Source organism: Geospiza fortis, unplaced genomic scaffold (genome assembly GCF_000277835.1).
Source record: "Geospiza fortis unplaced genomic scaffold, GeoFor_1.0 scaffold81, whole genome shotgun sequence".
NCBI classification, from domain to species: Eukaryota; Metazoa; Chordata; class Aves; order Passeriformes; family Thraupidae; genus Geospiza; species Geospiza fortis.
The window spans coordinates 704,087-721,206 of NW_005054318.1; the positions used below are offsets into that span (position 1 = coordinate 704,087).

The 17,120-nt window shown below is 40.0% G+C and overlaps 1 protein-coding gene across 1 annotated transcript; it reads right to left on the minus strand.

Moving 5' to 3' along the window:
- Nucleotides 1-8,332: 8,332 nt before the first annotated feature.
- On the minus strand, nucleotides 8,333-14,215 carry TDRD15 (tudor domain containing 15). Its single transcript, XM_005420304.2, has one exon. It carries the CDS (start codon nucleotides 14,210-14,212, stop codon nucleotides 8,333-8,335), a length of 5,880 nt encoding a protein of 1,959 aa, XP_005420361.1. The 5' UTR covers nucleotides 14,213-14,215.
- Nucleotides 14,216-17,120: the final 2,905 nt, after the last annotated feature.

A 17,120-nucleotide genomic window follows, 5' to 3' on the forward strand; every position in this document is an offset into this window, starting at 1 on the left:
AGAGACCACTTTGCATAAAACATGGGCTAGAGCTCCTAACCTATTTTTTTTTATTTTTAAGAGTTGACAGAGAAGAGGGTAGCAAACACTAATCAGCAGTTTTCCAGTTAAATCATTGACCTAGAAAACAATGGATGTTTTCAGTTTGACAGTGTCCAAAAACATACCTTCCATCACCAAGCCATAAAGGCATAAGTAACCTTTGCATTCACTCCTCTTGAAACTGCTCTACTGTAGACAAAGTAATGAGCAGGTCAGAGAAGCAAGCATTTAGAGCACATAGCTTAATCTCTCTAATTCTGCACCCTAGCAGCTAGGCTACCAAATCATACCCTTTCCTCTTTTGCACAAGGAATTCCAAATGCCTTGCTGCACAGCTTCAGAAAGAAGGGAAACTTCTTTCTCAAAATGTCAGTCTGTAGGGGCTTTCTCTGGGTTGTGGCTATGGGTTTAGTAGGAACTTGTTATTGGAACTCACAACAGCTGAGGAATTGATGTAAACAGCACATGCTGTATGAAAAATGAGCATTATCTTCTTAACTGGTGGATGTGTTTTATGAACAACTGTTAACTGTGTTACATGAGCTATTTTCAGATGTGCAAGTCAGGGAAAGACTGCATAGACAGATGTTCCTACTTACACCCCACACAAAGCACCTTGTTCTGGAAGGGTGAAAAACTTAAAATACATTCTCATCCTCATGTTTTTCTGTGGCCTATATGTGGACTGTTTTAAATCCCCCATTGAGAAATCAGACTTTTCCCCATACAGACTACAGGAAGTTTTCATATTCCCAAAAGGTTTCTGTGCCTGGGACACAAACCCCCAGTGTTAGATATTGTACAAGACCTTGGCTGATCTAGTGCCATAAACTGTTTTAAGGCATTACATCTCATTAGGCACAAAATAAGGCCTAGTAAGTTTCACTTAACTTTTCCATCTGGCTATCAGAGCACATTCCACAGCCCATGGCACAGGGCAGATGTTTTGGGATATACTCTTAATGACTCATGAGTCCAAAGGGAGAAGTGCTTAAATCAGCCAAACAGAAACGCTGCCTAGAGGCACCTGAGAGGCCACCCTTCTTTAGCCAACTTAGGCTGCAGGGAGGTTCTTCCATCCACTCATTCACAGCCCTGTAGATCCTCATAAAACTGAAGTGTAATTTGCCTCATACTCCTCTATGCTTTATGCTTTTAAACAAAAAATGAGGATACATTCTACCATGAAGTAGGTTGGCACAGTCAATCCAACTGAAGAAAATGCAAAGTTAATTCTCTATTTCAGACCGAAGTTGGTCTTTTCCTTTTCTTACTTTTGTTTTTAATTTCTTTCAGGTATGGTTTAACCCAAGAGCTATCAGCCATTTCCTCTCTCTTGCCAAAGGTGTCCTGCTTTGCTGAAAAGGATCCAAGATTAATTACAGGAAATAAAGGATGCAAAATGCAGTGAACATGACAGGATTATGAAACTCCTAATGTCTGCTCCCACAGTTGTTTCATCAATGAGTTTTTCATATAAAAATGCTTAAGAATTCCTTTCAGGGGAAAGTGGAGCAGGTTTTCCCCTGCTCAAGAAATTGTCTAGTTACTAGGCTTGACTCCTGTGGCTAGAGAGATATATCACAGCTCTTTAGTACTTTTTAGTACAGTAAAACAGCTTCAAGAAGCTTTTAGCTCAAAGGTGGGAAATGAGAGATGAAGGCTTGAACCCTTGGAGGCAGAAGGGGGAAACTGGCTTAATGCAAAAGTAAGTGAAATTCCATGTTATATGGAATGTCAGATTAGAGATCAATGGCTCCATGGCTTAAAAGAAAATGAACATAATTAAAGGGCTTGATCATATATTATGCGTTAAATTCAAACTCCTATGAAATCAAGGTGATTAAACACTAAAGAATTAATCAGAATCAAAGTCTGTCAAAGAGTGTTTTCCCTCTTAACACCTTGGTATTCCTTTAAAGTACAAAAATAAAAAGAATATTAAACCCATTTAAACCCCACTTTCATTCCATTTCTTTATATTTGCAGGAAAATAATTTCACAGAACTAGGCCTAATTATATTTCAGGGTCACCCAGTAGGATTCCTAATGTTTACTGCTCACTAAAAGTTATGCTGCAATCACCATTTTAATTCCTTCATTATGCAGATCTAGACACAGTAGCCCTAGAAACTTTCTTATTAAAACTGCAGGAATCAAGATAGCTGTCCCTAAAGTCAGTTCAGAGCTGACTAAATATTTCCATTATTTTGTTTCACAATGTTTATTATGATGGAAAAATTGATTCTTGAAAAGAAATTTTTAAAAAAGGAGGAGATTTTAAACTGTGTGTTAACAGTTGAGACATAGAAATTTAGAAGGCATTAATGGAAATGAGCATTTTTAGGTGCTTCTGAATAACCAGCCTGCAAATTCAGCATCTATTTCTCTGCAGATAACAGGAATTCACCACCAAACAGCTTCCTATATCAGGTGTCCCTTAAAATAGCATCTCCAGCCTTTTTCTCCTACTCTGCCTAAGCATTATGAGACCTTTAAGGCTCATCTAGTCTGATCCCCCTGCGGGAACATCTCCAACTAGATTAGGTTACTCAGAGCTATGTCCAAACTGCTCTTTATGTTTCTAGGGGCAGAGCATCCACCACCTCTCTGAGCAAACTGTGCCAGTGTTTCACCACTCCCTTTGCAAAAAACCTTTTCCTTGTATGACTGTAAGTCTACCTTCTTTTAGTTTAGAACTTGCCCTATTGCAACAGGACCTGCTAAAATGTTTCTCCCTAGCCTGATCATTTTTATGCTTCAGGTACTGGAAGGCCGCTATAAAGTTCCCATTCAGCCTTTCCTTATCCCAGCTGAACCCCAGCTCTCTCAGCCTGTCTCCACAAGTGAGGTGAGGTGTTACAGCTCTCTGAGCATCTTCATGGCCTCCTCTGGACCTGCTCCAACAGGCCTATGTCTTTCCTGTGCTGAAGAATGGAGACCTGGATGCTCTGCTCCAGGTTTCACCTTTTCTCAGAACATAAGCAGAGAGATCCTCACTTACAGGATATTTAAGGCTGGGGTGACCCCTGCAGGTACACCAGGAGCAACCACAGGGCCAGCAGGAGCCAGTGCAGCTCCCAGGATCCATCAGAACAATCCACCTCCCACATACAGGCAGGAGCCGGAGCACATCTTTGTGTGCCTTTAAGGACACTGCCACCATACACACACCTCCTGGGACAATCAGGAGAGCAGTCAAACTGATACCGCAAACTTTTCTCAGGTCAAGTATTTCCTGCTGCCCTGCACACATTGGATGCTAAAAATTATTCCCCGCTGTAATTGGAGCAGATTTCCGAGCCTCTGCTATTCCCACTCTCAAATCAGCCAAGTAAAGCTTTTTACATTATCAGAGCTAGGTTTTCTTTGGGAATCCCTGTTTCCCAGGACCACTCAGAAAGGATCAGGAGACAACTCCTTGGCTTTCTGAGGAAGAAGTCTTTCCGGTCCTCTTCTTGTACCTGCATGTAGCACATACACTTTGCAGTGTCTACACAGGAGCTGTCTGTAAGTGGGAGACAACACAATCTGCCAGGGAAAAAGTACCCTGACCCCTTCTGAGTAGTCAAAGCAAGGCTTTGGATATTCCTAAGGTACAAAGAGTAGCTGCAGCAGTAACAGGGAAATTCAAGTGAAGAGAGGTACTTCTAGAGTTCCCTTAACATCCTGCCCTGAACTGAGTCATCTGTGTGGTCAGACCAGGTTTCTCAGAACTTATCCAGTTGGGTGATGTATACCAAATGAAATACCAAGGATGGAGATTGTGCTATCTCTCTGGGCAACCTTCTGCAACACGTGACTGTCCTCATTCTGAAAAGATCGTGCTTTCCAGCCTAAACCTTTCATTTTCATGTATGGCCATTTGTTCCTGTTACATTTCATTGTGTTTCTACTGACCTGCTTCTCCAGCCTCTCCCTCTGGATTGCTGCCTGTGGTCCTTAAGGTGTGTATCAGCTGGTTCTTGTAACTTGGCATAGCTTGCAAACGTCATGGACAACTACTCCATTGCTTCCTTATTGCAGGTAGTGATGCACTTCACTTGTAAGAAAGCAGAAGTAAAATGTTTACAGATAAAAAATATTTGATAATTTAGAGTGCTTTAATCAAGATATACTTGATTATTTACTGCATAGAGATCAGTCAGACAAAATCTACAGGGAGACCCTACTGTTGAGTCATGAGCCTCAGAAAGGACCCCTGCCGCTTTCCAACTCCCTCTCAGAAGGGAGTTTAGCTGTAGCTGGATCCAGCCTTAATCTCAGCTTCGGCCAATGGTTTATGTCTAAAGGCTTGCATGTGCACAATCAAGCCTTTGTATCACATAGCTAAGATTCCAAAGTTCAACATGCTATTATTCACTTACTGAGAAGCTGCTGCAGGAAGCAATCTTTCAGCCTCAAGAAGTAACCAGGAGAGAGGTCCCTACTCAAGAGGAGATCCTGGCATGCAGCCTCAACAGGCCCTGGGCTTTCCACTTCTCTCCACTTACGTGGAGTGAGACAACTGACTCATAGAGTTATCTGCATAGCAATGACAGCAGTCAGTTTTTTCCAGACCTGGTTTGAGTCCAGCCTTGACCAGCACTATGGCTCAGATTAGCCCTTGGCTATTGTGTTGTCTGTGGACCCAAGTCCACTATTTCAGATGCAGCCATCATGGCCAGATGCATCCATTACATTTGGGACAGGCTGTTTATCTGGGAGGAATGTGGGTGAAGATAAGGCACAGGGGCAGCAAAGAAGCAAGGGCAGGAAGTGCAGTTGTCTGTGAAAGAGTGAAATGTCCCCAAATCTCGGTCTGCAGCTAACACAACACCCTCAAGCACGCACATGCAGTCCTCTGCAGACATTACAAGTAATTAAAAGCACTGTCAAAGGCTCTTTTCCATCCCCAAATTTGCCTTTATGAAACTGATGATAATTCATTAGTTTGTAGGAGCTCTTCCTCAAACACTACACTCCCACTTAATTTCTAACCTTTTACCGAAAACTAATCTTAACACACTAGTTTAGCACTGAAGCCTCAATTTCTGCCTGAAAGCTTACACTTCTATGCTGCCTGACTCATACAAACATTCAATAATTATTCAGCCCTTTCAAAGCACCTGAACCATCCATCTCCTACCCCCAGTGAAGCCTTTTCCTTCTTTACACCTCTCTTCCTACATGAATCCTCCAGGATCTTGTCTCCAACTCTAGGCCCACAATTTCTGGTGGCTCAAGTTGGTTCTGGTGGCACATTTCCTCTGGAGGTAGTGATCAGCCAAAAATGTTCAGCAAAATCAGCAAGACGTACTTCCCCTTTGAAGTCCCACGCAACACATACTTATGTAGCTTCAGATATTTTCCAATGCATTCCCTAGCAGCAAAGGTCACAGAAAACTTCAGAATGTCTTAGGCAGGGCAAGTTACACAGAGGAGATATGCATTTTATTTATTATTTTTAGTATTCATTTTATTGATGACAGAAAGGCAGTATACACATGAAAGTTTTGAATCCCAAAGAAATTAAACTGGTTCTCTATCACTTTTGTGGATTAAAAATAATCACAGTCATCAATGATACAGTATAAATAAATACAAAAATATAAAAATATAACCATTACTTTCAAATAAAATAACAGCAAAATAAATTACTACTACAGAAAGTACTGCATTTGTTCAGCACTATGCTCATTCAAGAACAAACAGGAAAACATACCTAAACTTCTACATCCTAAATAATTGACAACTTCTTCCAACTAGGTTCTGAGCATAGATTCTCCTTCTTACAAGAAAAATGTTTTAACAGCAGAGTTACACACCAGAGAAAAAAGACTGGGCATAAACTACACAGCCAGATCTCCCAGCAACTTAATCTAACGATCATAACACATCCTTGTAATGCACTTCTGAGAATCGGCATCAACAGAGGCAACAAGACATTCTTTGTATTTACAGATGCAGTATAATCCTGAAATACTTTCAATTATCTGATTTTTACTTGAAGCATTTTGAGTATCAGACCTTCAGTAAAAGAATTACTATCACGAGCTAGTCTCATTACAAGTTGAAAACAAAACACACATTCTTGCAAATAAATCTAACATTTGCAATTTGCGAAACATAAAAATAGTACACACAGCTGTTTATTTTTTTTCTTATTCATACATCATTTCTAGGTTCCATTTTGTAACATTAGAGAAGCAATATTCTACAACTACATACAAATTAAAGCACAATATACATAAGCAAAAAAATAATCTACTTAAAATATTCAAGTTGTGTATTACTGTACACAGCATGTCTGGGTACTTAGAGTATCCAAATGATTTTTAAAAAGAACAGATGCCCAAGATCCTACTTTTCCAACTGAAAGACAGCCAGAAGTTAGAATCAGTGTTAATTAATATGTAAGTGTCAGTGCCTCTACGTGGCACTACAATGAACCAGCACAGCAAGTGTAAAGTCATCACTCAACATGAGTAATGTTGCACATACAACCTTTGTGTTTTATACTAACAGCCAGCAGTATGGCTAACTATTGACAAAGAATGTGCCAGGTAAGCTTACAATTTTAGCAGGAAAACCTTGAAATTCTGAAATATAAAGAAATAATGTAATATAAAGAAAACAATCACAAATGGTTACAACCCCCATCCCCTTTTTTTAATCACTATATTAACATAACATTACTGATATTTTAAATAGTATTTACTTGAGCAATTTTATGTTACACATTTTCTGATTTGTTAGTAATGGGCACTTTTCACTTGTACTATGAAAATAATATAAGCTTCAAGAATAATGCATCAGCAGAGTGAACCTTGTAAAGATCAGCTGGCATTGCCTCACCTCTTATTTGACTTTCCCAGACATGTCTCTCTTACTGGAAAAAAAAAATCTGCTCTCCAGATAAAGCTTTCAGGTTTTCACATAAATTAAATATATCGTGATATGGAGCGGGCGGGAGGGGGGGGGCTGGGGGGCAAAGGGCATGTGTGTTGTTAAATCTTGTTTACTTCTAGAGATGCATAAGATATGCTGTCTACCAATAGGGCTGTATTCATTTTCTCACTGAAATTCAAACTATCACAGAGCATACAAAGGAAACCCCTCATTGCTTCAGAACATTTCATACTTTGTCCAAACAACAGAGGAAGGAGGTGAGGGCAAAAAATAAAATAAATAAACAAATATATCAGAAAAACAGACAAATATATTAGAAAAACATACAAATTCTTACCATTTCATACTACATACTGAAAAGAACCTACCCCGCTAAGATACACAGTACTACCATCACTTTTCAGTTTTAAAATTTCTTCCTCCCACAAAGGAAAAAAAAATAAAAGGTTCTGAATGCTCCCCTTTAAGATATAAACAATATTTTGACTTTACAGTGTACTGACTAAGCACTCGGAGAAAAGCCCCTCTCTTCATTCTGATGGGGAGGAAGATGAAGGAGAAGTATCAGTGGAACACATGCTTGGCAGAGTAAAAAATCCCAAAATGATGCAACTCAGGTACTAAGAGAATGTTCAGAAGGGGCAATAGCATCTCTACACCAAGAACTAATTGAAAACAACCTAATGCATGTCTCTCCCATAAATGGGGATCCCTATTTTTGGCTTAATCATAGCGAACATTGAAACTTTTCTCACATGGAAACTCTGGAATCAGAACCAAAGAAAATGTCTGGCATCTTTGTTTTCTGAACATCCAAAACATGGAGACATCACCCTGTAAACCAGATGTTACTGCAAATAAAGATTCTATCTATACATACAAAAACTTCGAGAGCATTCCAACAAAAAGCCTGTTTTGGTTTATTTTGCTTTGAAGTAGTGCTTTTCTAACTGCAACCTACTGATCATTCAACTAATTCTTTGACAGTAGCTTCACACACTGTCCTTCCAGACTGTAGAACATCAGAATCACAAGCCTCAACCAGTGTTTCTGGTAGCAGATTTATTTTGTGTTATGATGACTTTACTTCTCTTGTCATCATAATGCTGAAAAATCCCATCCTCCCAGTACTGTCCATCTCTTGTAAGTTTTCCTTCCTTTCAGTGTTGTAAACTCAGATCCTTTGTTAATGGTATTCCAGCAGCCACTTTACCACACTCTCTTCTTTGAAACTTTTTTATAGCTAATGCTGTGCTTCAAAAGGCTTTTTTGTTTCTCTTCTTTGCCCGACTTCTGTCAGCAAAATCAGAATTGTTATCATAATTACACTAGTTCACAAAGGGAAGCATAGTAACTAGAAGTGAGTTCTGGCCACTTCACTTGCAATTCTTTTTTCTGATTAGAGTCCGTCAACTGCAATGGGACAGCACCTACTTTGAGAGCAGACTGCGTGGCCTGCAGCAATTAAGGCATCAGACAGATTGCTATCTTCACACAAAACATCCACCTCTAACTTCATTTCAGAGCCATAGTGGATAAAATGAAATATCAGACCTGGTTTATGAAGAAGCTGCTGAAACAGAAGTATAGCTTCCTCACTCCAGTGTTCCCCCTTCCCAGGAACTGTATCATGCAAAGAGCAAGAGTGTGCCAAGCGTGGCAAGTATAACAGACTTTCTGGAACAACTTTAAGTTTATGGATCTCAGAATAAGGTATGGTCTTCAGAAAGCCATAATCAATAAATGTAAGAACAACAGACTGATCTGTTACTTCACTAATTTCTGCCCTGTACCACTCTGCTTCCTGCCCAAACTCGATCAAGCAGCTAGCACCAGGTATCACAAGTTCTTCTGGCAGAGCTGGCAAGTTGTCCGGAAGGTCAGAGAGCAGCAAGGACAAGTTTCGCATGCAATCAAAGAAGATTTCAAACTGGATGCTGAAGTTTGAAGGATCAGTAACTGCAGTTGCACACCCAGGATATGTTCTGCCACTACGCAGCAGCATCCACATGACTGAATTTATCTTGAATGATGTATCAAACTCCTTACAGTTTGTGTTAATACATTTTTCTGGTCCAACAATTGTCCAACAAGGACTTAAGAGCTGGTTCAAATACTCCTGAAGCGTAACTTGTCCTACTAAAATATCTACCTCCCAGATATCAGATGATTTCAAGTATCTCAAAAACAAGATCCTTATTTCACAATCTAGAAGCGCATTTACTACATGGTCTAAGTGAATTTTCTTCAGGTTTTTAAAACAAATCCACCTACAATAAACAGCTTGTTTAGGAATACTCTTAATCTCATCACTGAGCATCTTTGCATTATTTAAGGACACCATCTCACACGTGCCATAGTCCATGAAAAAAACTAGCATTAACTTTTCCCTGACAAATTTCTTTATCACTTTTGATCGATTCCATTTTAAGTTCCTTTCAGACTGTGTAATGCATTCCAAACCCTGTTCAATGTCATCCACTCTAATCAAATCACTTCTTTGTGCTTCTTTGTCAAGCATTACATTTAACTCATGTAGTATTTGCAGATTTTTAAGTAACTGTACATAAAATTCTCCACTCTTTGAAATATTAACTACTTCTGCTGCTTCTACTTGTCCAGAATTTAAAACCTGATGAAGGAGACTTAAGGGTTTCACAGAAATGTTTTTCACCCCAGAAGCCTTGGTTTTATTTTGGCCACCTAAACTGTTCTTAGACTTTTGAGGATTACCATGTTGTTTAGGCTTTTTTTCCAAAGAAAATACCCATGTGCTATTCCACCTTATGCTGTCTATTTTATGCAAAAGGCTGTTAGACAAAGACTCTCCACCACAAATTACATCTATTTCCCATTTTTCTCCATGTTGCTGTAAAAACTTGCAAGCTACTGGCTTGTCACTTACTGTTCTTGCAAAATATGCAGCACTTTCTTTAGTCCAACTTTCCCCAGGAACACTTTTTACACTGCTAAGGAAGCAATGAACACTAAACCTTGGCAGAGTTAAGAACTTTTCTGGAATCCTGTGGATTTTTGATGAACTTACAACTGCAGTATTACCATAGTCAATAAATTCTACCTCATAGGAGTTTCCCGATTTCAGAGTTTTAATAACTGCTCTGTAGTAAAAACAATCAGCGTCGTGCTCTGCAACGATGAGATCCCCTACCATGAGCTCATTTAAGCAATTTTCCTGACCTCTCTTCTCCAAGCTTTCATTCAAATCATCTGCTAATTTTATTATTACGTTTTCATCCTCTGCAAAGTGAACATAGAAACTTGATGGACTATTCATATGAGAAATATAACCTGCTACTTCAGTATTCACCTGGATATCACGCTGAGGAAGGCTGCTTAATGTAGGTATATTTTTATTACTCCTTTCCTGTTGACCTGTACAATTTGGTCTTTCATTCTGAGATTCAGAGAGAGCATTTACAGTTATTTCCTTTAAATGTAAAGCAGAATAAGAGAGGGAGTGAGAAGCAGGTTGTCCAATCCAAGGTTCATCTCCGTTCTCCAGAAGAGCACTGAAAGTATTTCTAAAACTTTGCTCTTTGCTGCTGCGTAAAGTTTGCTGTTCTGAGAATCCACTACACAACTTTGGTGTGCTATGTGCAGTTTGCTCTTCATCTCCAAAATTCTCACCAGTATCTGCCTGGAAATACTCATCATAGGCTTGGCATTTCACTTCAGTTTTCAATTTAAGTATTTCAGGATCTTTAACAGTAACTTTATTAATTTCTTTGTCATCTTTCATGTGACATATCCCTCCTTCATTACTTCTAAATTGTTCCGTATGGCTTTCCTGTGCCAACTCTGCCAATACCTTTTCTTTAATTTTCTGACTGACTTTAAGCTGTCCATCATACAACTCCACAACAACCTTTCCATCTGGTTCTCTGGATAAAATTACAGCCTTCAGCAGTTTACCAAGGAATGTTTTCACAAACCATGTAGTAATTCTTGCTGGAAATTCTGCCCCTCTAAGATCTGACAGACAGAATTTAATAGCTTGCATGGGTGTGAATAGTAGGTCAGTGGCAGACTCCGGAATAGGCATCAACTGGTCTCTATCCACCATACTCCTATTTCCAAAATCCACATAGTCAACCAACAGAAAGGATGTTGATTCCACAGGAAAAGCCAAAGCTCTGTAAAAAAGACCATCGTCCACATATTTGGCTATACACAGTCGTGCATTGCCATGATAATTTACATTACTTGACATTTGACTTACGTCACTAACCTTCTTCATCAATGCCTCAAGAGTTTCAGAGTTGCGGCTAAGCTGACAATAGAATTCTGAAGGACTGTTTATGTGAGTTATATAAACCTCCTCCTCACTTCCAACGTTTATATTAAAAGATGAATAGCAAAAACTGTACAGAGAACCCAAACACGAAAGGTTTCTCAGTCCAACACATTCAGGCTGGGTGAGACCACGTTCTCTGAGGAATTCCTCTACACTATTAAGTGGAGTCTGTAAGTCAACTACATTGCATAAACAGTTGGGGCTCAGAAGAACAAGAGCATAAATGGTGCAAGTCAGTGGTCCTCTAGAAGAAGAAATGAAGTCTTCAAATTGTCTATGCACTTCTTCAGACCAACTGATTGAGTCAGTATGTAAGACTACATTTTTAAGTCCACATCGAAATGCTTGACTCTCTAGAGTTAGGAAATCTGGAAGAATACCCTGTACATCTTTAAGTGAAACTCTCTCCTGATAACCATAGTCTACAAAAACCACATGAACTTCATCTGTGGATACCTCCTGCACAACAGTTGCTCTGTACCACTTCCCATCTTTGGGATACTTGACAACACAGGCAACCTGTCCAGTTTTGTAGGGAGTGGTATGATCTTTATAGTATGTCTGAATTTTTCCCATTAAGTTATTTAGCTCTGGCAGTTTGCTTTGCAGTTGACATGAAAAATCTGCTGGGGAAAAGATGCAAGAACACACCACTTCATGAACAGTTCCTGGTTTAAACACAAGCTCCTTATAAACTAATTTTTCCTCACATACCAACCTATGCATTTTAGAGACAGCACCTTCTCCTGAACAGGATGGCACAACAGATTCTCTAGGCACTGGCGGCACATTTAATGATTTTTCCTTCTGAAGCATGTCTCCATTTCCAGATACCTTATTTTTGCAAATATTACTGGTGTTCTCTGCATTGATTTTTTCTTTTTTACATTTGAGGTGATTCCCGCTGTGCCGTTTTTTTGCTGCCCTTACAACAGGCTCTGGTGGCTTCAGCCGATATTCAGCATAACCCGCTTGAACCATGCACGTGGCAACATTTCCTTGCAGGAAACCAGTATGACACTGCACGTGAACAACATACTTGTTGTTTTGCTTTCCAACAACGTGAAGTAGCAGTGGTTTGTTCAACACCACATTTTTAAAGAAATCAGTTTCTTTTTTAACCCACACACCATCAACAGGAAATGTGCAAGCAAGGGAACAACACACAGCTAAAGCTGGTAAATCAGAAAACTCAGGAAGCAATGTTTTCACATAGTGACAAGGTATAGTATCTGTATTTCCAAAATCCAAAAAGTAAACCATAATGCTAACACGAAACACTTTTGTGACAACACCCCGGTAATAACATCCATCCCTGCTATACCGGGCACAGCATAGCAACCCAGGTTCTGGCTTTTTAAGGACCATCTCATCATCTCTATATTGACTGTATGTGCAGGCAATGTTTTTCATCAAGGCATGAAACTCATTCTGGTATCTACAAGTTTGAATCCAAAAGTCAGATGGATTTACAACGTATACTACAAAAGCTCCATAAAAAGAGTTCATTTGCATCTCTACTCTCTTGCAGCGGCTGGAGAAAGAAATGTCCCGTTCAGGTAGGCAGGCTTTTTTATCTTTGTTTCCAGAGTAATTCTTAGACAAACTGTTTCTCTCAGGACTTGGTTTGTGGTTCAGTGTGATACTTCTGGGTTTTGTTTCCAAAAGCGAGACACATGGTGCAGCTGTCTCACTCTGGTCTTCTGGATGCTCAGCATTAGTTCCAAGATTTTGTTTCTGCAGTGTTATATAATACAAGCGTTCAGTGTTATTGTATAAATCGACTTGGACACACAAAGAGGTTTGTCCTATTAAGGCTTGTGTAAGTTCCTTGAGCTGAAATTTTACTACTGTTTCATCCTGACTACCAAAACAAGACAGTGTACATGGAAATGAAATCATTGGTAACATCATGAACTCAGCTTTCAGTTTCCGAATACAACTAGGTGGCACAGCTTCGATAATGCCATAATCCATAAACCAGACCTCCACATGGTCAGAGAGAAGTTGTTTTATCACTCCTCTATGCCACTGTCCGTTTTGCCTCTTGGCAGCACAGAGCAGCCCAAAACTATCACAAGATGTGGTATTTTCTCCAACAAGAGCTTCATAGTACAAATGCATAGCTCCTGTCAAACATTCCAGCTCTTTCTGCCATTTCTGTATCTGACAATAAAATTTATTTGGGCTTACTGCACCAGTTATTTTTACATTTTCTTTACTGCCAACAGGTAGACACGGAAAGAGTTGATCTGGAACATGCCAAAAATCTGTTGGCTTCTCAGAATTATTTAAGGTAAGTAACTCCCTGAAGGGATACTTCTGTGTCAACAGTTGTGGCATTCTCTTACAAAGCATTCCTTGGGGCAATGCTCCTAAAGTTTCTACAACAAGACAAAATGAATCTCCATCAATAAATTTACCTAGCTGCAGTTCAAGAACATCAGTAATGATCTTAGGCACTTCTAGAATAAACAGCTGATACGGTGTAACAGCCTTCACATGACCAGTGATCTGTAATCCTACCAAAGATGAAAAATAGTTAACAGCTTTTGGACCCCATCTTTCTCCAAGAGGAAGTATGCTGGCAAAAACACCCCAAACCACCTTTGGAGGCAGCTGAAACAATTTATCACTAGCAGCAGCAAGATGGGTTTCCTCAACAGCCAACACATGTCCAGTGTCTATAAGAAAAGTCTCACAGATATTCCCTTTTTTTCTCAGAACTCTTCCTCTATGCCATTCGCCTTCTGTGTCTTCCACCAAGCAAGATCCACCAACACAGACATCATCTTTTGCTTTGAACACACGCTGTATTTCATTTTGTAGTATGAAATAGTCAAGCTCACATCCTACGTTGTACTGAGCCTGGAACACTATAACCAAGCACTCAGGATGGCATTCTACATGAGTTATCTTCAATTTCTTATCTATTGAGTCTGTTGAAGGAGTCAGAGATTCCATCCTGTCTGCAAAGAAAAAGAGTATGATCATCTTGATAATTTTCCGTATTTTTTCTTTCCAACTCCCTACATGACATTTGTTTTCAAAATGGTTTAACAGCATATTATTAAAATTCTGGCTAAAACATATACTAAACATCTAAGAATATCATGTTTTAGACAAGTGGGATACACTCCATGCAATTCTCTTAGAAAAGACATGCTCAGGTAACATGAAAAAAAGTACCTCTGGATTCACTCATGTGGCAACAGATTTTTATCACCTGAGATTAATTTTCAAGCAAAATGTTGCTCCCACAATAACACCAAGGTATTCCAGTCTGCTTCTCCTTCCTTTTAATATGTAAAAGACCAAGGAGTCATGGAGTCATCCCCTACTTACCCTGCATTTTCTGCCTAAATCACTTCTTCAAATCACTGACAACTTATAGTCCATGCTCTACTGTTTACTCTGGCTGACTGTACCAATAGCATATTTAAGGTTCTCATAATTGCAAGGACATACTGAGATTATCATCTATGTGCAACATTTCTGCACTGCTCATCAAGCAACAACTGTGCCAGCTGTGTTTTGTATGGTCTCAACGCTCCGAGTGTGACAGTTTAAGTATCTTCAAAACAATCAGATGCTTTTCTGATCTGTAATCCAGTCCTGAAGCCCAACTTCCAGTTTAATTCATACGTCAACGACTCACTGAATCTGTGACTTCACACTGTTTAAAAAGGCTGTGTATGATGATAATTTAATCAAGCAATTCCATTAAATGAACTGCTATTCTAACAAAGTAATTTGAGGTAGACAACATCAAACGCAAAGACAGTGGACAAATGGTCAAGGATAGTCTGGACAAAGATAACCTTCATTTATGAATTTTTATGTAAAGTCAGAACTCAAACTTTCAGTTTCAACTACAAGGATTTAGGGCGACCCCCTTAGCCTGCAAAAAATCTTCAGTAAAACTGGCATGATAGTTTTCATCACAACCAAACATGAAGTAGCTAGTGAACACACAACCTGTCTTCAGAAAAAATATTGATCCCTATCATTCTAGTTTACAAAAAAAATTTAAATCTCCCCCCACAGAAAAACACACCAAAAAAAAACCCTCAAATAAATGAGCACCCCTACTGTAAAGCAGTAGGGCAGAAGGATGAAGGATGCATAACTTCTAAAACCAACCAAAAAAAAAACCAAACTCAAAAAAAATCAAAACCGCGGGACACAAAAAAAACCCAAAAAAACCCAACAAACTCCTCCCAGTAAAAGCAGTATCAAACCCAGATCTGACAAATTCCTGCTTCAACAAGACCCCTTTTATCCACCTTCCCTGGTAACAGAAAGTGAAAATCTGGGTGCTTTTACTGAAAGCAAACAGCCTTAAGGAATTGGTCCTGTCTGCCTGGAAGAAACATTTGATCACTACAGAGACTTAAACTTTAGAAGGGCCCTGACTGAAACTCTGCTCCCTTTTTTTTCCCCCTTCACTGAAACTATGCCCTCTTTGCACTAATATGTAACAAAATAAAACAATTTGTCCGTTAATGCTTGTCTGGTATCAGTCTGAGTAACAGCATCACACTGACACAGCCACATTTCTACAGTTGACAAAATGGCCTTTTGCTGTTTACTCACCTTTCCACTTTCATTAGTAACACGTCTTCTAAAGGAAACAGAGCCCAGTAGTTGACAACTACGTATCACTCTATGAGGAAGAACGGCAGAAAAACCATTAGAAAAATACACATCAACTAAATTCTTGTACTACTTCTCCTACTGAGAGCACCCCGGAGGATAAAGCCTTTGAGGCGTTTGTTGACAAGAAGTTCAACGTGAGCCAGCACTGCCCACTCACAGTCCAGGAAATCAAACACAACCTGGGCTGCATCAAAGGCAGCATGGGCAGCAGCTCCAGGGAGGCGATTCTGTCCCTCTGCCCTACCCTACGAGACCCCAGCTGAAGGGCTGCATCCAGCTCTGGGTTGCCCTGCACAGGAAGAACATGGACCTGTTGGAGCGAGCTCAGAAGAGGCCACAAAAATGATGAGAGGGCTGGAGCATCTCTCCTATGGAGACAGGCTAAAGGAGTTGGGCTGTTCACCCTGAAAAAGGGACAGTTCCACAGAAACCTTACAGTACCTTACAACACCTACAGGGGATGGAAAGGGACCTTTTACAAGGGCATGGGATAATAGGAAAGGGGGGAATGTCTTTTAAGTGAATGGGAGTAGGTTTAGAATAGATATTACAAAAAAATACTTTATTATGAAGGTGGTGAAGCACCCTGGAAGTGTTGAAGCCCAGGCTGGATGGCACTCTGAGGAACCTGCTCCAATAGAAGGTGTCCCTGCCCATGGCAGAGGGGTTGAAAGTGGATGAACTTTAAAGTTCCTTCCAACACAAACCATTCTGCAATTTTCTAAATCCTCCTCCTGCCTGATAAACACACTCTGGAAAAATTCCTCACACTCAGCTGAACTACAATCTTAAGATTACAAAAAGCAAAATCACAAAACTGAAAAAACTGAATCCACCCTCCTAAAATCACAGTCTGGCTATACTTCCCTCACTGAAGCTCAAAAAACCAAACCAGTCAGAGGAACACCAGAAAGGCACCCACCACCTACTTTCTAAGCAATACTGGTCACGCATTTGTATTTGCTTGCAACATTTCAGGCATCAAAATGCATGCTTCCATCACGCACCACTAATCTGAAGACAATTCATGCCATAACGAAAGGAGTTAAAATGCACAAGATACAGGTTGAGCTGCCTGCGCTCCAAAGCAGGCGCTCTGACCGGCGCTGTCTGACGTGGCACTCACCTAAGAGGAGCCGGGCGCGGGCAGGCGGGCACGGGCAGAGGCTGCGGCCGCCCAGGGGGATTGGGGAGCGGAGCCGAGCGGAGCCCA

Excerpts from the sequence above, each read along its gene's own strand:
- TDRD15 (XM_005420304.2), bottom strand. The coding sequence starts at position 14,212 with ATGGAATCTCTGACTCCTTCAACAGACTCAATAGATAAGAAATTGAAG.